This window comes from Myxocyprinus asiaticus, chromosome 41 (genome assembly GCF_019703515.2).
Source record: "Myxocyprinus asiaticus isolate MX2 ecotype Aquarium Trade chromosome 41, UBuf_Myxa_2, whole genome shotgun sequence".
Taxonomy (NCBI): domain Eukaryota; kingdom Metazoa; phylum Chordata; class Actinopteri; order Cypriniformes; family Catostomidae; genus Myxocyprinus; species Myxocyprinus asiaticus.
Window position 1 is genome coordinate 15,436,592 of NC_059384.1, and position 24,830 is coordinate 15,461,421.

The 24,830-nt window shown below is 41.3% G+C and overlaps 1 protein-coding gene across 3 annotated transcripts in view; it reads left to right on the forward strand.

Moving 5' to 3' along the window:
- The window catches only part of ctnnd2a (catenin (cadherin-associated protein), delta 2a), a 474,718-nt gene that overhangs the window by 318,162 nt on the left and 131,726 nt on the right, over positions 1-24,830 (forward strand). For all 3 annotated transcript variants that reach the window (XM_051682873.1, XM_051682874.1, XM_051682875.1), the window contains one exon: positions 8,175-8,388. In XM_051682873.1, coding sequence (XP_051538833.1) covers positions 8,175-8,388 — 214 coding nt within the window. The remainder of the gene's footprint in view (positions 1-8,174; positions 8,389-24,830) is intronic.

Genomic DNA, 24,830 nt, shown 5'->3' on the forward strand with positions numbered 1-24,830 from the left:
ATTTTTACATCTAGCTGGATCAGGGAAATTGGACGGTAACTTTTACACTCGCTTGGATCTTTGTCCTTTTTAAGAATCAGACTGATCCGGGCTTGTGTCATGGTTGGTGGAAGCTTTCCATTCTTTAATGATTCAGTATAAACTTCTAGCAAAAGTGGAGCCATTTCTGTAGCATAAGATCTAAAAAAATTCAGCAGCAAAACCATCTGGCCCCGAAGCCCTACCAGTAGGTAGGGACTTGATTACTTCGTCAAGTTCCTCCAAGGTTATCTCAGAATCAAGAGAGTTTTTTTGCTCATTCGTCAGTTTAGGGAGTTCTAATGGTTCCACAAAGTTCCTAATATCCTCATCAGTAGACGAAGACGTGGAACTATAGAGATCAAGATAGAATCCTTTAAAAGCATTATTAATATCAATGGCTGAGGTAAACATTTCACCACCAGCAGATTTCACTGAGGGAATAGTAGAAAAAGACTCTCTCTGCTTAATATATCTAGCCAAAAGCTTTCCTGCTTTGTCCCCTGACTCAAAGTATGACTGTCTTGCCCTGAACAACCAAAACTCCACTTTCTGCGACAGAATAGTATTATACCTGTATTTCAATCAGGTCAATTCTCTGAGGCCATCAGATGACATACGGCGCTTCAGCTCTGCCTCGGCACTTTTAATATTTCCTTCCAACTCCACAAGTTCTCGTGCTTTGAATTTTTTGATAAATGAGGCATACTGTATGATTCGACCCCTAAGAACCGCCTTAAGTGCCTCCCAAGCCACGCCCACAGAGGATACCGAGGACCAGTTGGTCTCCATATAGACACTGATTTCAGTCTTTAACATTTGTTGAAAATCAGGATTTTGCAAAAGGGATACATTAAAGCGCCAATTATATGATTTCCTTTTCTCTGTATGTGGCAATATCTCTAAATTAACCAGGGCGTGATCTGAGACTAAGATATTTCCAATTGAGCAATCAACAACAGATGAAATGAGGGACTTCGATATAAAAAAAAAATCTATTCTAGAGTAAATCTTATGAACTGATGAAAAAAATGTATAATCCCTACCAGATGGGTTCAAAAGTCGGCAGATATCTACAAGACCAAGATTTTTACAGATCTTGTGAAGCTTTAGGGGGTTTACACACTTTTGCTTCACTATGATCAAGGACTGAGTCCATCAAAAGATTAAAGTCTCCTCCCAATATGATATCATAAGGGGTGCCAGCGGCTTGCAACATCCCTTCAAGATCTATAAAAAAGCCCTGATCATCAACGTTAGGTGCGTAAATATTAGCCAAAATCAACCTTTGCCCCTGAATTTCTCCTAACACAACGACTCTTCCTAATTTATCTTTAATCTGTTTGAGACATTTGAATTGTAGATGTTTATTAATCAATATAATGACTCCCCTGCTCTTACTTGAGCCAGCACTACAGAAAACATGTCCACCCCATATCTTCCCAAATTTTTCAGCTTCTTGCGGGGAAAGATGCGTTTCTTGAAAAAAACACTATATCATATTTCTTGCGCTTAAGAACAGAAATAACCTTCCTTCTTTTTATGGGGTGCCCCAACCCATTCACATTCCATGTGGAGAGAGATAACCCATTCACATTAACATTTGACATATTGATATAATAAAAAAAAAAAAAAAATGAGTGTGTCAAAAACAAAATTATACAGATCACATTCCCCATTAATGCAACAATCAAACCCCGAACTTCCCCCGGAACAAAACAAACAGAAAAAAGAAAAACGTGCGCATTAACCCCGCGCACGACAGCGCCAACCGGCGACAATCCCTCTAAACTCAAAGAGTCCATGTACGCCTACGAGAGCCCCCGTGACAACTTTGCCATCGGATTGCTCGAGTCCGGTGCTTCTGCACAAATTTTGTGAGGCACAATTACAATAACAGAAAATACTTTGTAAATCATACCCCAGCCAACAGGCAGAATAACAGAAAAAACATGTAGATTCATTCACAGAACTGTCTTGAAGGTGTGTTCCTCCAAAAAATAAACTCCAGCTGATATAAAACCATTCAGTTTCCTCGGACAGACAAACAACTGTTCAGTGAACTGGCTGTTATGAGTGCAGCATATGAGGTAATCATTCTACTAGGAGGCATAAGCACAAAGAACAAACATATTTAACCACAACTGTCCCGAAGTAGTGTAATTCCACAAAACAAGCTCCAGCCGTTAGGCAGAGCCAGCGCGAAAAACAAAACCAGCATCCCGGTTCCTCGGGTGATCAAGAGCCAAACTAACTCGGAGGCCACGCAAAAAAAACACCATAACTTACTCAGCCTGTCAACTTTATAAAAGACGTCCTTTATGTGAGCATATAGATATTTTGTGGTCATCCAAAGTGTCCATTCTCGATCTGGCCGGAAACTTCAGTGTAACAAAAAATCTTCCGTCAATGCAAAAGTTTCTTGGAGTCATGCCATAAAACAAACTCCAGCTGCTAGGCAGAGTCAACACAAAAAGAAACAAAAATGGCACCCAACTTCCTCAGATAATAGAGTCCCTGAACCGCGAGTCAGTCCACTAATATAAGAAACATCAAATGGCTTACTCCAATGTATTCATAAAGGAGAGTGCCTGTTTTGGACAAGTAAATACTTTGCGACCATTCTTCATTTCTATTCTCAGTTTGGCCAGGAACATCAGAGCAAACGCGATCTTTTTCTGATGTAAGAGTTCTCTTGTGTAGTTAGCAAAGTCCGGGAACAAGAAAATATTATGGTTCATCCAAGAAAGCTCCCCTTTGCTCCTCGCCTGGCGTAACACGAGATCTTTATCGGATGATTTCAGAAATTTGGCCAGAATGCATCGAGGCCTGTCTCCCTCAGCAGTTCTGCGAGCAGGGACTCTGTGAGCTCGCTCAATTTCCAGTTTATGGCCTGTTATGTCGAGCAGACTCGGGAAAAACTCATCCAGGAATTTCACCATATCTCTGCCCTCTTCATGCTCAGGAATTCCAACAATTCATATGTTATTCCTTCTGCTCATATTTTCGAAATATTCCAGTTTTTCCGAAATTAATTCCAAATCTGTTTTGGACGCGGGCGGATTAGCGGTAAATTCCCTTTCCGATGACTCAAGATAATCGATTCGCTTTTCCTTCTGTCACTCTTGTAAACAACTCGGAGAATTTTGTTTCCATCGCCGTAATCGATCGACGTAGTACAGCGAGATCCTGCAAGTCAGCAAGAACCTTCGTCAACATCACCGACATGTTGGACAACTGATGCTGAATATCTTCTCCCGACGTGCCTTCCAAATCGAGTCCCCATCTCGCAGTCCCATCAGAGGCCTCAGTTTGAACACGTAAGTGTCTTTTAATGTCTCCAGAGTCTGAGAATTTTGACTTTTTTGCCATATTTACCTCAAAGAGCATGTATGTAATTCGGTGTATCGAATCTCACCGGATCACAACATGAAAATAATTAAAAAACTAGCAAAGTTCACAGAGCTCGTCATTCACACGTCTGTCTCTCGCATGGCATCACGTGAACCCCTAGGGGTAGGTTAAATTGAGATAGATAATACCAGAATAATAGATCAGCAGTCTCCATGAATGATTACACAGAAAGCACATGGAAAAAATAGCTGAAAAATGAGTAGAGACTCTAAGTACAGCACAGAGATGCAGACATAAGAAAGCAAAGCATAAAAAACAGTTCTGCTTCAGAATGTCCAGTTAATGAACTTTAAATGAATTGATGTCAGTAAACTGACAAACTGTAGCAAATCCAGTGATAATTTCACCATCAAATGTGCTTGTTGTTCAACCCAGTTCCTTGTAAACACGCCTTTGTTTCCTGGCTGACTGATATAAAAAAAAAAAAAACGTACAGTATGTGCCCTTTCGGAATCTGCATCAAACCAGCCAACCAAATTAGTGCTTACTAGATTGAGAAAATGTTTTTCAGTTTTGCATGCAGTATTCATCAGACTGTTAATAGACGATCTGTGGGTGTGCTGAATTAACTTCCTAGCTACTCTGAGTGCAAAGGAAAACAGTTTACCTCATAACAAAATGGCTGCCATTAGTTCACCTGTATTGCTTTTGATTTCCACTCAATCATTGGTGCCTTCTGGGAGAAATATTCTGGAAGCATCGCCAGTCAAGGTCTGTTTCTCTATTTTTGCTCCAGCAGGTGGGGGAGAGGAGTGGGGAAGTATTTTTCCTTTATTGTTTTCTCACTTCCAAACTGTTGCTTTTGAACAGCCTGTGATCACTATACACTGATGAGCCACAACATTATGACTACTCACAGGTGAAGCGAATAATGTTGATCATCTTCTTATAAGGCTACATGTCAAGGTCTGGGTAGATTAGATGGTAAGCGAACAATCAGTTCTTGTAGTCAACATGTTGAATGCAGGAGAAATGGGCAGAAGTAAAGACCTGGGCAACTTTGATAAGGGCCAAATTGTTAAGGCCAGACGACTGGGTCAAAGCATCTCTGGCAAGGCTTGTGGGGTGCTTCCGGTCAGCAGTGGTGAGTACCTACTGACAGTGGTCTGGGGAGGGATGAACCACAAACCGGTGACAGGGTGTTGGGTGCTCAAGTCTCATCGATGTGCAAGGGCATTGAAGGCTGTACCGTCTGGTCCGAACTGACAGAAAGTCTACTATGGCACAAGTCACAGAAAATTTTAATGATGGTTACGGGAGGAATGTGTCACAACACCCAGTGCATTACACCCTGCTGCGCATAGGGCTGCATAGCCGCAGACCGGTCAGAGTGCCCATGATGACCCCTGTCCACCATCGAAAGTGCCTACAATGGGCACGTAAGCATCGGAACTGGACCTTGAAGCAGTGGAAGAAGGTCACCTGGTCCGATGAGTCCCAATTTCTTTTACATCACGTGGATGGCCGTGTACGTGTGCACCGTTTACCAGGGGAAATGATGGCACCAGGATGCACTGTGGGAAGACGACAAGCCGGTGGAGGGAGTGTGATGCTCTGGGCAATGTTCTGCTGGGAAATCCTGGGTCTGGCCATTCATGTGGACGGTGATTTGACACGTGCCACCTACCTAAACATCGTTGCAGACCAGGTACACCCCTTCATGGCAATGGTATTCCCTGATGACAGTGGCCTCTTTCAGCAGGATAATGTGCCCTGTCACACTGCACACATTGTTCGAGAATGGTTTGAGGAACATGATGAAGAGTTCAAGGTGTTGCCCTGGCCTCCAAATTCCCCAGATCTCAATCCGATTGAGTATTGATCGGATCAATCCGATTGAGTATCTGTGGGATGTGCTGGACCAACAAGTCCGGTTCATGGTGGCTCCACCTCGCAACTTGAAGGATCTGCTGCTAAAGTTTTGGTGCCATATAACACAGGACACCTTCAGGGGTCTTGTAGAATGCATGCCTTGGCAGGTCTGCGCTGTTTTGGCAGCACGCGGAGGACCAACAGCATTTTAGATTGGTGGTCATAATGTTTTGGCTCATCGGTGTAATTAATTGTGCTTCCTCAATGTTGTGTTGTGTTTTGTGTACTGGGGCTGCATTCTCAAAAGTGAAAAAAGTGACATTAAAGCAGTAGACACTTTTCTATTGAGATGCTCATGATTGTCTGTCTCTCGAGATGAGCTATGCTTTAGTTTTCCTGTCAGGTGTGTTTTGAATAATCATGCAGTATGTGTGCTACAAATGAAAACAGGAAGAGACAACATGATTTATCCACAGGAAATATCATCATTGGATGACCTAGAATGTTTCTCATCTTAACTGGTGTTAAAGAGATACAGTAGTTCTCCTGAGAGTGAAAATTCTTTTGTCATGTATTTACCCTCATGTCGTTCCAAACCTGTGTGACTTTCTATCTTCCATGGAGCACAGGGCTGGCTCTTCTCCACCCTGTACTCATCTGAAGCTAATGCAGCAGGTTATTGTGTATGCAAATTGCAGCAGGACAGAAAATAGGAAAATCATAGTGCAATCATTTTATAAATCTAAAAAGAGACACAGGTGTGACTTTCTCTTAATAATTTAGTTCTATTGGTTTTATGTCAAACTACTTAAATTGTCTTTTGCTCAGCATGGATTAGTCTGTAAGTGACCAATGTAAGGCTAAAAGAGCTGTCAAATAATATCCAATGGAGATTCTGGGATAGTTCAGTGATTTTCTTACTTTTCTTAAAGGAATATTCTGGGTTCAATACAAGCTAAGCTCAATTGACAGCATTTGTGGCATAATGTTGATTACCATAAAATAAAATAAAAATGTAAAACAAAATGTCTTTTTTTATTTTTTTTATTTGTCCCTCTAAAAAAAGCTAAAATCTGGGTTACGCAGAGGCACTTACAATGGAAGTGAATGGGGCCAATTTTTGGAGGATGTAAATATGGAAATGTAAAGCTTATAATCATATAAAACACGTACATTAATTATTTTGTGAAAACTCATGTATTATTTGAGCTGTAAAGTTGTTTAAATCATAATTTTACAGTCATTTTAGGGTTTGTTGACATTACATCGTCATGGCAACGAAGTTGTAAAATTGGCTAAAACTTTACACAGAAAAGGTTAGTAAGTGATTTTATCACACTAAAATCATGTTAACACACATTGTTTATGTCTTGTGGCTATACTTTTGAAACAGTGAGTATTTTAATGTTTATGGATTGGCCCCATTCACTTCCATTGCAAGTGCCTCACTGGAACCAATTTTTTTTTTTTTTTGCTTTTTTTAAATAAAAGGGGGGGCAAGTCAAAATTAATTTTTGTGGTAATCGGTATTATGCCACAAATGCTGTCGATTGAGCTTGTCTTGTATTGAACCTGGAATATTCCTTTAAAAAAAATAATCTGTCATTTACATCCACACCTCTGTTATTTTGAACTACTTTTATGGTACTTTTTCCTTTTTGGAGCTTGGAAGTTAAAAACAACATCCACTTTCAATGTATAGAAAAGAGCGGCTCTAACATTCTGCAGAATATTTTCTATTGTGTTCCATTGAAGAAAGAATATCATATGGGTTTGCAACAACAATAGGGTGAGTAAATGATGACAGAATTTTCTTTAATGGGTGAATTATTCCTCTAAAAAGTTGGCATTGTGAAGGCTGTGGGAGAGTTAATGTCATTCAGTGCAGATTTTCAATGGCATTTTTTTCAGGAACACCTGGCTTAAAAAAAAAAAAAAAAAAAAAACATTTGCACTGTACATAACAGATTTGTATTTTGCACTGTACATAACAGATAACAGATTTGTATTAGATTTGCACTACATATGTTTATGTGTATATGTATGTATGTATGTATGTGTGTGTCTGTGTGTGTATGTACGTATGTGTATAATTTTTTATTATTATCTATGTCTTGCTGCTGTTTTTGTTTTGTTTTTGTAATGTTTTTGTATTGTTGTACACTGGAAGCTCCTGTCACCAAGACAAATTCCTTGTATGTGTAAGCATACTTGGCAATAAAGCTGATTCTGATTCTGATTATCGTTCGGTCTCAGATTGTCTTATGAACCTGGCTGGCTCTTATTGACTTTAGTGTAGAAAAGAAAAGCTTTGTTGATAGAGATTTAGTCACACCTCTTAGCTATTTGAAGCCTGATTCATTCTTCGGCTCTCTTTAGTATTGATTTTTCAAATACACTGGTTATAGATTCAATGCCTCCTGTTAATACATTTCATTTGCCTTCCAAGTGATATCATGGTGTGACACTAAGCTGTTTTGGTATGTCTTTACACAATTTCAGAAGCATGATGAAACTCTCTGTTGAATTAAACTGAATTCAGTCTGTGTTTTTAGTTATTTTTCTCTTTATTTATTTCTACGTGATTTATTTATTTGAAGCAGTGCTGCTGCTGGTTAGGGAAAGGTCATTTTCAATGACTTCCCATGAGTTGAGGCCAAGGCAGGTCCACAGTGTATTCAGTGGAATTCCTACTCAGATCAGTTCAAGCTGAAGTTCAGATGAGTTCAATTTCAAAATGTAAATGTGTCTAACATAAATGAATTTTAATGCTCTTTCAGCTCATTGGTGCCAAATTTTCTCCAGTGGACAAAGATGGCATGACATTGAAGAGAAAATGCTCTTCAAAATAATTCTAAATTATACCAGCATGTTGTTGCATTGCAGGTAGTTTTTCAAGCTTCATTACCCTTTCTGTCTGTTTCTTTCAGATACGGAGGCAGGGTGGTATTCAGTTGTTAGTGGACCTGTTAGATCACAGGATGGCTGAAGTACACAGAAGCGCCTGTGGTGCCCTGAGGAATCTTGTTTACGGAAAAGCCAACGATGATAATAAAATTACTTTGAAGAACTGCGGTGGAATCCCTGCGCTGGTACGCCTGCTGCGCAAGACATCTGATCTGGAAGTTAGGGAACTTGTTACAGGTAAGAGTTCCTGTAGCTCAACTGGTAGAACATGGTGCTAGCAACACTAGGGTCATTGGTTTGATTCCCAAGGAAAACACATACAAATTTTATCCAAGGTGCTTCGGATGGAAGCGTCTGCCAAGTAAATAAATGTAATGTAAATATAGGAACTTAAGCGGACACATTTCTGCTGGCTATGGCACATCATTGCCTGTTTTTGCTTTGAATTATTTCACAGAAAGTGCTAGATCAGTCGGCTTACACTCTCTATAGTCTGTACAGTGATTCATTAACAGCTTCAATCTCCTGTTAAACATAATGTGTAATAAGGGCATCTTTACACCTAAACCAGTGAAGCCACACAGTTAAATGCAAATTGAATTTGATGTGGTTGCAAATGGGCAGGGATGTGGAGTGACATTTTCTTTTATTATTTTATTATATTTTATTATTTAGGGAACAATAGGCAATGAAATAGTGTTTGAATATTAGATGACATCTTTTCTTCTCTGGTTTAATATTTACAGACTGTCTTGACAGTAAAAGGCCTTGCTTTTGCTCTAGAACTCCACAGTCATGCAAAGAGGGCTAAAAGTGAACCTTTTTATGACTGGGTCTTAGGGGCTGTTCAATCTGTAAATATGTCATCTTTACTTTGCTGAGTATGTATGTATCACATTGTTTGTGTGATGAAATAATAGTTTACCTAAAAATGAAAATTATGTTGTAATTTATTCACCTTCATGTTGTTTCAAAACTGCATTTTGAACAACATGAGAGTGAGTAAATGTAGTGCAAGCAAAATCTTCCACCTTTACCTTATAGTTCAGAATATATACTATTTTTACTAACGTTGTACTGTAGAAAACAGTTTTCTTACCTTTTAGGGATGATATACAACAAATAGGCATTTTACACAAAATAAATCATCTGCCAAATTTTTTTTTTTTAAATCATCCCTCAAGGCTTTGCATTCCCAAACATGTTTCTAAATTGTTTGTGTGACAGAATGGATAGACTTTGGAACTGAGCCATGCTGGAAATGCCTGCTATGTGCTGAATTTAGATTAACATATAAATTAAAAGCAGAGCACAGGGCACTTAGAGAGGCTGCCTGTCACAAATTAATCAGCAACCTGGAAGCCTGAAGGCCTGTGGCTGCCCAGAGGATTCTCAGCCTCCCAATCTCAAGCAGTGATCTGAGTCATGCTTTGTTTGACGCTGCAGAAATGTACCGTTTTTACATGAAGAAGATGCCAGATGGAGCAGCTGCCAGCACCCAGACCTGATGGTTAGGTGTCCTGACAGTCTGCTCTGCTGCTGGCTGTTGGCTGCTGCTCTGCTTCAGAGCCCAATGAGGCTTGAACTGGGTTTCTCCAGGAACAGGAATGCTGATGATGGACAAAAGTGAGAGTTGGAGCTGTTTACAGTAACTGTAATAATTTGGACAAATGTTTCGATCTAGAAATATATCAGAAATATTAAAACCAGGGCTGGCGATATATCCAATATTCAGTATATTTTAGGGCTGTCTAATTAATGCGTTGAAGTACCACCTGTTTTCAGCAGGGGGAAGGAAGCAAAACTCCAGCTGTACAGACAACAGGCAGCTGTACAGATAACAGATGACACCAGCAACACCAAAACATAAGAACGAGTTCTTGCGTTGAAACACAGTTGGACGGAGAGCAATTCCGAGTGCAGTGGTCTCGAGATGAGTTTTCAAAATGTGTTTAACTTGACACAGCAACCTTAAGGGATAGTTCACCCAAAAATGAAAATTCGCTCATCATTTACTCACCCTCATGCCATCACAGATGTGTATGACTTTCTGTCTTCTGCTGAACACAAACGAAGATTTTTAGGAAAATATCTTCATTTGTGCGCAGAAAAAAAAGAAAGTCATACACATCTGGGATAGCATAAGAGTGAGAAAATGATGAGAGAATTTTCATTTTTGGACTAACTATCCCTTTAAAATGCTGTGTTTATGATGCGATGCAACCAAAGTGAGACGTTCCAAAAGTGTCCATCTGAGGTGTACATAGACGTGTCCTTAGATTTATTATGAAGTCTTTTCTATCTTGGACAGATTGGCAAATTCAATTGCAAAATGGATTTCTGTGTACTGTAGGCCAATGATTGGCTTAGGTTCAATAATATGGAAATAAACAATATATTGCATTCTAAAACCACTTTTTGTGTTGTCTTATGCTTTACTCGTCTGCCACAATAATATAATGCATACAGGGTTAGGGAGTAATGGAATACATGTAACGGGATTACGTATTTAAAATACAAAATATAAGTAACTGTATTCCACTACTGTTACAGTTTAAATCATTGGTAATTAGAATACAGTTACATTCAAAAAGTATTTTGATTACTGAAGAGATTACTTTGCATTTTATTGTCATTTGTTTCATTTAATGTTTAGTCCTTTCAGATGGAAAACATTTATACATATAAATAATGCGATCCAAAGTGCATTTGAACAGCGGTGAAATACTTTCTTATGATGTGTTACATTCATACGAGCAGACAGAGAAGTAACTTTGAAGTAAGTTTGGAGCAGAAGAAATAGAAATAAACCTTGTGTAAATTGTCAGCTTTACGCTAAGCTAAAATGCTATTTCTAGCCATTTTACATGCACGTTACCAGACACGATCATATCTTTTTATCAAGAAAATTCACATTGGATCATAATTTCTTTTTTCTCTAGACCTTTGATATTAGGGCAAAAATCGCATTCTTGATAATAATTTCTGTATTGTTTTCCTGTAAAAATATCTAAAAATCCTTAAAACAAGATCAATTAGATTGATCTTGTTTTAGAAACAACACTGCATAAGATATTTAGGTTTTTCAGAGAATGTATTTTTAACATGTGTATTTTGTCTTATAGTCAAAACAAGTGAAAAAAATCTACCAGTGCTGAAGTAGTAATCCAAAGTATTTAGAATATGTTACTGACCTTGAGTAATCTAACGGAATACGTTACAAATTACATTTTACAGCATGTATTCTGTAATCTGTAGTGGAATACATTTCAAAAGTAACCCTCCCAGCACTGAATGCAATATTAATTAGAGGTGCACCGATACTACTCGGTAGTACTTGTATCGGGCCGATACTGGGGGGTAAATACTCATACTTGGTATCGGTGCCATCATTTCATATTTCCAAGTATGTGTATGTTAACATAATGACGTGGTTGCCCATGCTGTGCATTGCCCTTTTAAGACCAGTTTGAAAACATGAGAAACATTTAACTTGAGCATGTTCCTTTATGAATCACATGAAGAACAGATGGAATATTGGTCAACAGGAAGTCAAGTCTTTTATTTGTATAGCGCCTTTCACAACACACATTGTTTCAAAGCAGCTTAACAGAAGATCAGGCATTAACAGAAGATAAAACTGTAATATCTATAATGTCTTAGAGTCATCATTGTGTAGTTTGATAAAATACGATTGTGAATTGTGTTTAAAAATAAGTAATTAAATAATAATTGTATTTATAACCACAGTGAGCAAGCCGAAGGTGACTGTGGCAAGGAACACAAAACTGTTGGTTAATGGAGAAAAATAACCTTGGGAGAAACCAGACTCACTGTGGGGGCCAGTTCCTCTCTGGCTAACATCATGAATATAATGCCAATATTACTTATGTATAGTGCAAGTCATAGTTTAAAATTATTAAACTAAGTGTTAAGGGTCAGTGTTTAAAACGTCCTGGTTACTTTCGTAACCTCCGTTCCCTGATGGAGGGAACGAGACGTTGTGTCGATGTAGTGACACTAGGGGTCGCCCTTGGGAGCCCCAAACACCTCTGATCTTTGAGAAAAGGCCAATGGGAATTGGCGAATGGAATTTGCATGCCACTCCCTGGACATACGGGTATAAAAGGAGCTGGCTCACAACCACTCATTCAGGTTTTGTGTCCTGAGGAGCCGAGACAAGGTCCCGGCCATTTCAGCGGGTAGTTCAGTGTTGTGGCAAGAGGGACACAAAGTCTCATTCCCTCTATCAGGGAATGGAGGTTATGAAAGTAATCAGGATGTTCCCTATCTGTCACTCACTCAACTTTGTGTCGATGTAGTGACACTAGGGGTCCCTATATAAAACGCCACAATAAGCTGAACTGTGTTATGTGGACTGGTGGTGCGAGACGGACAGACCGCTGTGTGCCTCTTAGCCAGCACACCAGGCCGTCACGTAACCTCCCCAACACTCCTACAAGCGTCGAATGGTCCCCTGCAACTCGGGAACAAGTCAACTGCCCAAAAAAATGGGGACAGGCTAGCCCAGCCGTGGCCTCTTCTCCTCTTTTTTCTCCCCAAAAAAGAGTGGAAATCATTTCTGACTGGGGGGCCATAAGTGTCTGCGTCGGGGGGTGTCACTCCCAAGGGGAAGACACCGTGGAGACCACACCCCGCCCGGAAGGGGGGTATTTGAGTGGAAATACATCACATGGTCTTACCGAGTTTTGTCGGAAGTATGTCATGTGGAGAAGTCCCGTGGTAGGTCCTACCCAAGGGGGGAGGAGCTCTACAGACATGGTGACCAGGGGCAGAGGAACCTCTGCCCAAGGAAGACGCAGTTTATATATGCCTTCGTGATGGCGTTAATGACCCAGTGGACGATCCTCTGTTCGGAGACAGCGCTCCCTTTCCGCTGTCCACCAAAGCAGACAGAGAGCTGCTCAGAGCTTCTAAAGCTCTGCGTGCAATCCAAATAGATGCGCCAAGGCTGGGTCTGCCTCCTCCTGGGGCAGCGCTTGCAGGTTCACCACCTGATCCCTAAACGTGATCGTGGGAACCTTGGGCACATAGCCCGGTCGGGGTCTCAGGATCATTTGAGAGTAGCCCGGACCGAACTCTACGTTTCGCTGACAGAGAATGCCTGCAGGTCCCCTACCCTCTTGATGGAAGTGAGTGCAGTCAGGAGGGCAGTCTAAGAGAGTGCCTTTAGCTCAACTGACTCCAGGAGCTTGAATGGAGCTCCCTGTAGGCCCCGAAGGACCACAGAGAGGTCCCATGAGGGGATGAGGCACGATCTGGGGGGATTTAACCTCCTTGCGCCTCTCAGGAACCTGATGATCAAGTCATGCTTCCCCAAATACTTACCGTCTACTGCATTGTGATGTGCCAATATAGCGGCTACATACACCTTCAAAGTGGAGGGGGACAGCCGCCCCTCCAGCCTCTCCTGCAGGAAGGAAGCACCGATCTGACTGCGCATCTCTGGGGGCCTTCGTGTCGGGAAGAGCACCACTTAGCGAACTGACGGCACTTCAAGGCATACAGGCGTCTCGTAGTGGGAGCCCTGGCCTGAGTGATTGTGTCTACCAGGTGGTAGGCACTTAGGTCTTCCTCATCCCTCCAAGGGCCAGACATGGAGGTTCCAGAGGTCTGGTTGTGGGTCACCAACACGTGCTTGCCCTGGATCAACGGCTGAAGCCTCCGCAGGGCGAGCAACTCGAACGCAGTCATGGGGCAGTCCAAGGACCAGCGACTGCGCGCCCGTTGCACACGGCGCCCCAGCCATGCTTGGAGGCGTCCATCGTAACCACGATGCACCTGGAGACCTGCTCTAGGGGAACCCCTGCCTGTAGAAACGCTAGGTCGGTCCAATAGATGAACAGACGGCAGCAGACCAGCGTGACGAGCACACGGTGTGCCTTATGGCGCCATGCCCATCTTGGCCTCGTGTCTGAAGCCAGTGCTGAAGCGGTCTCATATGTATCAACCCGAGCAGCGTGACTGCCGCTGAGGACGCCATATGCCCCAGGAGCCTCTGAAACAGTTTCAGTGGGACCGCCGTTTTCCATCTGAACGCTCTCAGGCAGTTCAGCACCGACTGCGCACGCTCACTCTTGAGGCGCACCATCATCGAGACTGAGTCTAACTCCATGCCAAGAAAAGAGATGCTCTGAACCGGGGAGAGCTTGCTCTTTTCCCAGTTGACCCGAAGCCCCAACCGGCTGAAGTGCCTGAGCACCAGGTCCCTGTGCACACACAACAAGTCCTGCGAGTGAGCCAGAATCAGCCTGTCAACGAGATAGTTGAGGGTGCGAATGCCCACTTCCCTTAACGGGGCAAGGGCTGGCTCTGTGACTTTCGTGAAGGCGCGAGGTGACAGGGACAGACCAAAGGGGAGGACTTTGTACTGATATGCCTGGCCCTCGAAAGCAAACTGTAGGAAAGGCCTGTGTCGAGGTAAAACCGAGTTGTGGAAGTACGCGTCCTTTAGGTCTACCGCCGCAAACCAATCTTGATGTCAGACACTCGCTAAAGTGCATTTTTGCGTCAGCATCTTGAACGGGAGTATGTGCATGGCCCAGTTCAGAACTCACAGGTCCAAGATTGGCTGCAACCCACCGCCTTTTTTGGGTACGATGAAGTAGGGGCTGTAAAACCCCTTCCTCATCTCGGCTGAAGGGTCAGGCTCTATCGCATCCTTCCGTAGAAGGGACGCAATCTCTGCACATAAGGCAGCTGAACCTGGGCAGGCGCCTGGCGTACTGAATCGCATAGCCGAGTCAGACGGTCCGGGTCAGCCATCGCGACGGGTTGGAAAGTGCAAGCCACACATCCAAACTCCGGGCGAGGGGGACCAAGGGTACAATCGCGTCGGACGTACCAGCGGGTGGGGCCTCGCGGCAGGGCGGAACCTGAGGCGCCACGTCGAGGGGGCTCGAGCCCCGAACCCGTGGCTGTGCTGAGTCTGGGTACATCGAAGCACTTACCTGTGTTGAGCCGGTGTTGTACGGCAGGAGGACGCCCTTGGCAACGAGCAGACGGGGTGCGAGGTCTTGAGCCGCGCCGAGGCAGGATGTGCTGAATAGCCTCCATCTGCCATTTCATCACCTAGAATTGCTGGGCAAAGTCCTTGATGGTGTCGCCGAACAGGCTGACCTGGGAGACGGGGGCGTCAAGGAACCGTACCTTGTCAGCTTCCCACATCTCGACGAAGTTGAGCCATAGGTAGTGCTTCTCGACCACCAGGGTAGGCATCGCCTGCCAGAGAGTCCACGCTGTGACCTTCGTCGCTCGGGAGGGCGAGGTTGGTCACCGAGCGCAGCTCCTGCATCAATCCCGGGTCAGAATTACCCTTGTGCAGTTCTCTTAACGCCTTGGCTTGGTGCACTTGCAGGAGAGCCATGGCATGCAGGGCGGAGGCGGCCTGTCCAGTGGCACCGCAGGCCTTAGTCACCAGAGACGACGTAAACCTACAGGCGCTGGACGGGAGTCTCGGGTGGCCCCGCCAGGTGTTGGTGTTTTGTGGGCACAGGTGCACCGCAACCGCCTTATCCACCTGGGGAATCGCCGAGTACCCCCTGGCAGCCCCACCATCGAGGGTAGTGAGAGCAGAGGAGCTCAGAGACCGGGTCTGGGTAGTGAAAGGTGCCCGCCGCGACCTTGTGAGCTCCTCATGCACGTCCGGGAAGAAAGGGACCGGGGTGCAGCCGTGAGCGGTGCTCCGGGCCCAGGAACCAATAGTCAAGCTGTGAGGGTTCAGGGGGGGTGGAGGGTTCCACTCCAGCCCAACGCACGCAGCCGCCCGGGCAAGCATGGCTGCCAGCTGCGCGTCAGCCTGTGACTGGGCGACCGCACTCGAAGGTGGGAGCCCAGTCGTGTCCTCAGCGTCAGCCCGCTCTCCGATGCTGCAGTTGAGAGCTCAACCACTTCGCGAGCACCGAAACGAGATTGCGAACTCGCCCTGAGACGAGCTAGCAGTCTCATCCCAGTGGGGCAAAGGAACGTACTGGAGAATGGGAGGTCCGTAGGGAGTTACCCGGCGGAGCGGCTCCCATTGGGGTCCCCAAATCGCCCTCAGTGCTAACCGACGCGGCCTCAAACTCGTAGGAAGAAGGACCGAGGCTGGGAGCCTCTAGGGTGGCTTTTTCCTCTAAGGAAGGAAAAAAATGCGACCGCAACATTGCCATGGTCACGCTCTCGTAGTGAGAACATAACCAGTCCATGAATGCTGTCTCTGAATGCTGAAAAAGATCCAGCAGGACGCGCCGGTGCATCCGTCGACCCCTGAGGGTTAATAAGCGGTTTGATAACTGCCATTTTAAAGTTTCTTGGGACATGTCCTAAGGATAGCGAGGAGTTAATAATATTAAGAAGAGGTTCTGATATTACAGGGAATACCTCTTTTAAGAGCTTGGTTGGTATTGGATCTAACAAACATGTTGTGGCTTTTGATGTTTCAATAAGTTTTGTTAGCTCTTCATGACCTATGATAGCAAAGGTTTGAAGTTGCATGTGAGGAAAATTATGAGACATTGTTTTCTGAGGTACTGTGACAGATGATTGCATAATTCCAATTTTATTTCTGATTATTTCAATTTTATCAGTAAAGAAATTCATGAAGTCATTACTCTTGTGCTACGATTGAATATCTGGTTCTGTTGAGGATTTATTCCTAACCAATTTAGCCACAGTACTGAATAAACACCTAGGATTGTTATGGTTATTTTCTATGAGTTTGCTAAAATATGCTGACCTGGCAGCTTTTAGTGCCTATCTGTAGCTACAGTCACTATCCTTCCATGCACCGTGAAATACCTCTAATTTTGTATTCTTCCACTTGCGCTCCATTTTCCGAGCTGCTCTCTTGAGAGCATGAGTGTGATCATTGTACCATGGTGTAGGGCTTTTTTCTTTAATTTTCTTTAATCGAAGGGGGGTGACACTATCAAGAGTGCTAGAGATGACTGTATTTATATTTTCTGTTATTTCATCAAGTTCTTCTAGGCTTTGGGGTTTACTGAGTGTATGAGATAGATCTGGAAGATTATTAGTGAAGCTAAAAAATGTGCAAATTCACCAAGGAAATCAGAATAAGGCCCAGGTGATCTATATACTGTAGCAAGGGTAAGACAGAGTTTTTTTTATTTATATCTATATCTGACGGTGTCACGTTAAGCATTATTATTTCAAAAGACTTAAATTTATATCCTGTCCTCTGAGTAACACCAAAAATTTCACTGTAAATTGTAGCAACACCTCCTCCTCGACCCTTCAGATGAGGCTCATGTTTATAACAATAACCTGGGGGAGTAGATTCATTTAAACTAATATATTCATCCAGTTTAAGCCAGGTTTCAGTCAAACAGAGCACATTCAAACTATGATCTGTAATAATTTCATTTACAATTAGTGCTTTGGTAGAAAGAGATCTAATGTTTAGTAGCCCTATCTTTATATGATGTTTATCTTTAATTTGTTTGTTTTGCTCAAGTTTGACCTTAATCAATTTTATTTGTATGATTTAGTGAGGGTTTTGTGTTTGGTAGTTCGGGGAACAGACACAGTATCTATATGATATCTAGGTGATATAGTCTCTATGTGTTGTAGTTTATGTGACCTGTGTGACGTCTCAAGGCAGCTAGCAGATGTTCGGATTAACCAGTTTGTCTGCTTCCTGACCTGGGCCCCAGTTAGTCAAATACTATCATTATTAAGACTATGAGCCAAATTACTAGAGAGGAGAGTGGCACCTTCCCTAGAGGGATGGAGTCCGTCTCTCTTTAGCAGGTCAGGTCTACTCCAAAAACTCTTCCAATTGACTATAAATCCTATTCTATTCTCCAGACACCACTCAGACATCCAGCCATTCAGTGACACTAATCTACTATAAACCTCGTCACCACGACGAGCAGGGAGGGGGCCAGAGCATATTACAGGAAGAGGAATCTAGCAAGAAACACAGACAACAGAACATCCCTCGAGAAACTGTCTGAATACTTTGGCAGCGAGAAGTGTGTGAATTTCAGTACTCAATGGTTAAATTATGGATTCTTTCTTTGTTAGCCTAATTTCACTTATCTCAGCATCTGGTATTTGTCTGATGCTGCAGTGCTCTAGCATACAGCTCTAATGACTGTATCAGAGTGTTTCATCTCATATTTAAAGCATTCTATAATTGAGCACCTTAATTTTTTTACATTTTTGCGTTTGTTGTTAACTTTGGTTGATTTAAAAGTTCTGAAAGAATCTGTGGTTATTCTTAGTCAAAAAAAGACAGTTGGTTTAAAAATAAATAAATAATAAAAAAATAACTTCCAAATATTTTAAAGCAGTAAATCACTAAGATCAATAATTCAGCAAACAGTGTTTGTAAACAACCACATTTTAAAATTTTCTGTAGAAAATGTGCGTGATGTTTGCCAAGCAAAACTGTTGCCAGGGCGTTGCTTTGTGGTTGCTAAAGTATTCCAAATGGTTTTTAGCATATTGCTATGCATTTGCTAGGGTGTTGCTTGGTGGATGCTTACTTGCCCAAATCAAAAGAGCCCAAACACATGTCTCTACGATATTCTTGTCTCTAGAAATGGCCCTGATCACTTTTTCAATACAAGTCTATGGGTGAAAATTGTAAGTCTGATTCCTTAATAGCACAACTCTCCTCAATAAGACACATGAATTGGCATAAGATTTGGAGTTCAAATTTCTAACCCTAAATATGAGCAATAGTAATAGAGATGCTTGTCCTATCAAGCACCACTAATTAAACAAGACATTGATATACATGTTCAGTACTGTGCAAAAGTTTTAGGCACTTGTGAAAAACTTTCAAAGTCAGGATTTCTTCAAAAAATAATGACATAAATAGTTTTCATTAATCAATTAATGTCATACAAAGTGCAGTAAACAGAAAAAGAGCTAAATCAATATTTGGTGTGAACACTTTTGCCTTCAAAACAGCACCAATTCTCCTACTTACACCTGGACACAGTTTTTCTTGGTTGTTGGCAGATAGGATGTTCCAAGCTTCATTGGAGAATTTGCCACAGTTCTTTTATTTATTTAGGCTGTCTCAATTACTTCTGTCTCTTTGTGTAATCCCAGACTGACCAGATGTTTAGTGGGGGGCTCTGTGAGGGCCATGCCATCTGTTGCAGTGCTCCCTGTTCTTCTGTTCTATTCTATTCTATTTGCAAAAGGAACGTTTGGGAGTATAAAATGGATATTTCCTATTGACACACTAAAGTAGCAGATATAAATAACCATCTTAAGACACAATGTCACAATGTTTTTGTGAAACATCTTATGTGCCTAAGACTTTTGCACAGTACTGTATATGTAAATGTCCATTAAATCTATGGTTTGCCGTAACATTAGAGGAATTTAACAATTTCCATCTTTATCCACTCCACACATGGACACAGTGAAAACATTGTTTGTCAGAATTTTTGCAAGATTTTCCCCTCCATACAGTGTGAGACCCTGCTGAAATGATGCAGTCTAAATCTAGGCCTGTGTTCTGCTGGCATGAGATATAACCTTGGTCAGTGTCACCACTTACGGCAATTATGTCCTTGTAGCGCTCTAGCAAGAGCCTTCCTCTCTTTCTCTTTTTTTTCCTCTGTCTCTCGCTCTCCATCCCTTATGAGTAGCGTCTTTGATTAGATACCCTCTCTCTTCAGCAATCAAGGTTATTCTTTCAGTCTCAGAATGTATTCTTTTGTCAAAGACTTAAGAAAGTGAAAGTAAAAGGAAATTGAATGTCAAAAGGCTACATGAAGTGAGTGACCGCTGTAAGAAGTTGTGTATCTAACCCCGACCTCCCCCATCTCGTGGGGAGTTGACATTAAATACTTTTTGGAAACCTTACATTCCCTTCAGCATGACATTGTACTCCATCTAAAACTATTTTTATTGGCGTTTCATAGAAGTCTGAAGGTTGCCTCCTATCTGTAGAGCTTTATGCTCTGTGATTCGTCATCATAGCTGCTTTTAGAATATGTCCTTCATTCTGACATTAGCTAATTTTAACATGTCTCGTAGTGCTGAGTGACGCAGAGTGCCTTTTAGCAGAAAGCTGTTCACATTTCTCGCAATATCAGCACCCCTGTGAGGCCATTCATTCAGCACAGTACGAAGTGAGATTACGCCAAACTTTTGCGTATATACTCATATATGTATATACTTATCTTTACTCTTTCTGTTTCTCGCTTGCTCTTTCTCTCTGAATCTCAATGATTTCATGTTGTTTTCCACAGTCATGTCATTCCAAACCTGTATGCTATGTTTTTTGTTTTTTTGTGGAACACAAAAGTAGAAATGTTTATAGAATCTTTATTTAGCTCTTTCCATACAATGATAGTATGTAGTGACACATTTGTCATGCTACAAAAAGGGATAATATAACTAGTACATACAGTATGACTCATGCACTATTTTTCAAGTCTTCTAAACCCATACAGTATAGCCTAGCATTGTGTGAGGAACAGATGACAATTTAAGTTGTTGTTCACTGATAATCACCCCTCCGCCAAAGCTCGTGTGTAGCCCGTGTGTGCATCCAGAATTCAAAAATGAAAATTGCAGATGAGTTTAGGACCACATGAGGGTGAGTAAATAATTACAGAATTACATTTTTGTATGAACTATTCCTTTAAAAAAATAAAAATAAAAAAACTTTTGGTTTGTGCTTATCTGGTGTACTCTTGAAATTCAGTACTACTAATATTGTTGGCTATTATGTCGCTTTGCATAAAAGTGTCTGCAAAATGAATGAATGTCATTTAAATGCACAGAATCTTTAGATGCAGAATTCCATGAAAAATTCCACAGAATTCGAACTCAAATCAAATGTTATCATAAATATTTGTTTATTCAATATTTTGGCTTATTTTGTAATGCTTTCTACTACCAAGAGAGTTTTGCATCATTTTTCTTCCAAAAATAACCCAGTATGAACTTAATAGACAGGAAGATGCTAAAATTATAGCTTAAAAATGAGCTTCTATTCACTCTCATATGGTGTTTTCTACTTAAAATATAATTGTTTTGTTTAGACCAAAGTCATTCTAGCAAGTCAGTCCATTGTCGGACATCTTTGGAATGCTCTCAGGAGGCTGTTTCCTGTTATAACGGTCCAGCTCGTATCTACTTGAATGGGGAAAGGCCGAAATCTCCTAAATGTTGGTCAAGATTACTATCAAAGAACATATTTCAAATCAGCAGTAAAAATCTGAGAACACTGGTATCATAAAATGTGATTCTTTACCTCAGATTACGCTAAAAAACACAATTTTACCAGCTTGTATAGCCAATGCGCATGCGAGTTCTTGAGTTGATTGACAGGCGATGTCTGTATCTAAAAGGTGATTGGCTCTTTTACCAGTAAGGAGGGACTTTCTTTCTACATCTGTTGACCGTTGGGTGTTCCAATTTCTCCCACTCATTTTAATAGAAGTGGCCCATCTCTGCTAAATAATCTCTGGTTCAGACATAATTCTAGTGGTATAGATGCAAAAAAAAAAAATATGCTCTAAAAACCTACATTTCTCTCTTTGCCCTGACTAGACATTATTATGTTCTGGAGGTGTGTGTTGAAATTAGATATATCCTTTCGGATTAAGCATCTATCAGACTAAATTAGCACCCCAGACAGTGAGCTCTCTCAGGTGAGATATTGATGAGTCCAGGTTAGGATAATTAGCCGCAATGCTAGCATGGCTAAATTTGTTATTTCTCATTTGCAGGATGTGCTAGTATTGATTGAACTCCCACAACCTTTAATAAGAGTTAAATGTGCCCTCTTTTTTTGTAGCTGATGATAAATGCCGTATTCGGCCTGGGTGTTCTTTTATTAGTTTGTAACTAGAAAAGCAACAGTAAGAATTCTTGTAAAAAGTGGGGCAACTTACCCCACTCTCCTTTACACACTGTGTGATTAGTAGTTTGCTAGTGTTCCATTCTGAGCCTAGCCAGTCTTATGTGATTTAGTTGCATGCTGTATTAAATAGACCTACAGGTTTCCTTTTGTTTCCTTTGCTTACAACCTGATCAAACACTTAATTGTGTTGATACAGAGAGTCAACACCAAGGAAACAGCAGCAATTTACTGCTTGGTTTTTATATTGTTTGGAAATAACTTGAGTAACATCCCAGCGGTCCAGCTATCATGAGATGCTTAATTGATGTTTGTTTGTTTTTTTATTCATTTTTCTTTGAATTTACATTTTTTTAATTTGTCTTTTGTTATGGAGGAAGAGATGCAGTAATTAGCATGTTTTTGAAATTCTAATTAGGCACATGGTTTGCTGTCAAATCCAGTCACCTAAATTGATCTCCAAATAAACAGTGGCTTTTCTCGCCAGTCTTAAAGATGACAGCTGCTTAGCCATCAGACTGTTATGTTACTGGAGTGGATGGCCAACCATAGCTTAGGACTTCACTGCCTGATTGTAAAATATTGAGCAAAAAGTATAGACCTCCCACACAGGAGCTCGAAAATCTATGCAAATATATCAGCTTTCCCTTCCTATACTTCAGATTTTCCAACATACACTATATGGCCAAAAGTTTGCGGACACCCCCTTTTAATTAACGAATTTGGTTACTCCATTAAATCCAGTAAAGAAAAATCTTAATGTTTCTTATGTAATGGCTTGGGCTTTGTGTGCTTCCAAATTTGTGGCAACTGTTTGGGGATAGCCCTTTTCTGTTTCAGCATGACAATGCCCCTGTGAACAAAGTGAGGTCCATAAAGAAATGGTTTACTGTGTCTGGCGTGGAAGAAATTGACTGGCCTGCACAAAGCCCAGACCTGAACCCCACTGATCACTTTTCGGGAGAACTGGAACAGCAACTGTAAGTCAGGCCCCATCGACCAACATCAGTTCCTGACCTCACTGATAGCCTTGTGTCTGAATGAGAGCAAATCCCTGCAGCCATGTTACTACATACAGTATAGTGGAAAGCCTTCCCAAAAGAGTGGAAGCTGTTATTACAGCAGAGGGGGAAATTGATGCCTAAGGTTTTGAAATCAAATGTTCATCAAGCACATATGGTGTCCACAAACTTTTGGCCATATAGTGTAGCTGCCATTTAACAGCATATATTAGAAAACATATGAAAATATGGAGAACAAAAGTGTTTCACTTGTTGTTTCTCTGTCATTAACCATCCCTTAACAAAAATTAAAATGCTAATGATTCCCCAATCTTCTCTGTTGTTTGGTTCCTATTTATCAAATTACTGTCTCGGGCAAACATTATGTTTCTGCAAGAATGGTTTTCACAAACCTCTAATGGCTTCACTGAAAAGGATAACAGAGAACTGCTGTGTGGAGCCATAGATAATAAGTCTATTTTAATATAGCAAACCTGTGTTTTTAATAGTCTGTAAAAGTTAGCATTGTTATGCAGGCTGAGATTAAATTTATTCAGCTCAGAAAATGCTTTCTTCCATCCTACTGTATCTTTGAATAGTCTCTGAAATATAATGTAATGGTTCACGCATTACACAAAAGTTCTTGTTTTATGTGAATTGCATCTCGTGAATCAGATTGCACAAGTCTTCACACACAGTTTGTTTTGAAAGGAGTCTTGGTGGACTCCTATAAATAGTTTGGTTAAATGCTGCTACACAGCCATCGTAATGTGAGACTACAGGCTCTACTACTTGTCATATTATGCTTTTTTTCCTCAGGTGTTCAATTTCTGTCAGTGTCTGAGTCTTTGTGAAATATTGTCAAAGCATGTCTCAAGCTAACTCAACCACAGAACTGACAATGTTCTATGAATTTTTTACTCCTCTGAAAGAAAAATGATAGAAGAAACAGTTTTTTTTTCTTGTGCTGTACCAAATTCCCTTTAAGGCAAATTAGTCTACTTGGTGGCCATATTGGCAATGCCCCTGGACAGCTATTTTCTATATATGCAAAGACCTTATTCACAGTAGCGCTATCTTTGATTTTTGACGGGAATGAAAACAAGGCTGTGTGGGATAGACTTACCATCTCTTCAATTAAATGCACTGTATAACGCTATCAAAAAGCTCCTAGATCACATCTAATTTTCATCTTATAACTCATGTCGTGTTGTCAGTTTTTTTGTCTACCGAAATTTCTTGGAAAGATGGTTTTTCAATGTTTAATCAGTTTTAAACAACAATACAACCTATTGAAGAGACTTTACACAGCCTCGTTGTAAAATAAAAAAATCAAAGATGGCACTGCTGTGAATAAGGTTTATAGTCATGAATGTAGGCCTACAGGACTACTTGAATGGGAAAAGAAAGAAATCTCCAAAACGTTGCTTTTGTTTAAATTATGTAAATTTCAAATGTGATGAAATGGCATCGATACAGATTAAATTCACAAGCTCTCGATTCTATCAAAACAGAAGTAAACTTTAAAGTGAAAGAAAAAGATTGGGATTTTAAGAATTGATAGGTAGCTACCACCCCTGGAGTTGCGAGTTCGAATCCAGGGTGTGCTGAGTGACTCCAGCCAGGTCTCCTAAGCAACCAAATTGGCCCGGTGTAACGTTGGCTGGCTCTGGCAATGACAATGCAGACGAAGACGACGATGAAGGGTAGAACCCAAGTGCAGTTTATTATAAATCATGATATCCAGAAACCCTAACTCTAAATGTGAACAAAACATAAACATGAACTTGACTTAACTAAACTTGACATGACTTGGTTAG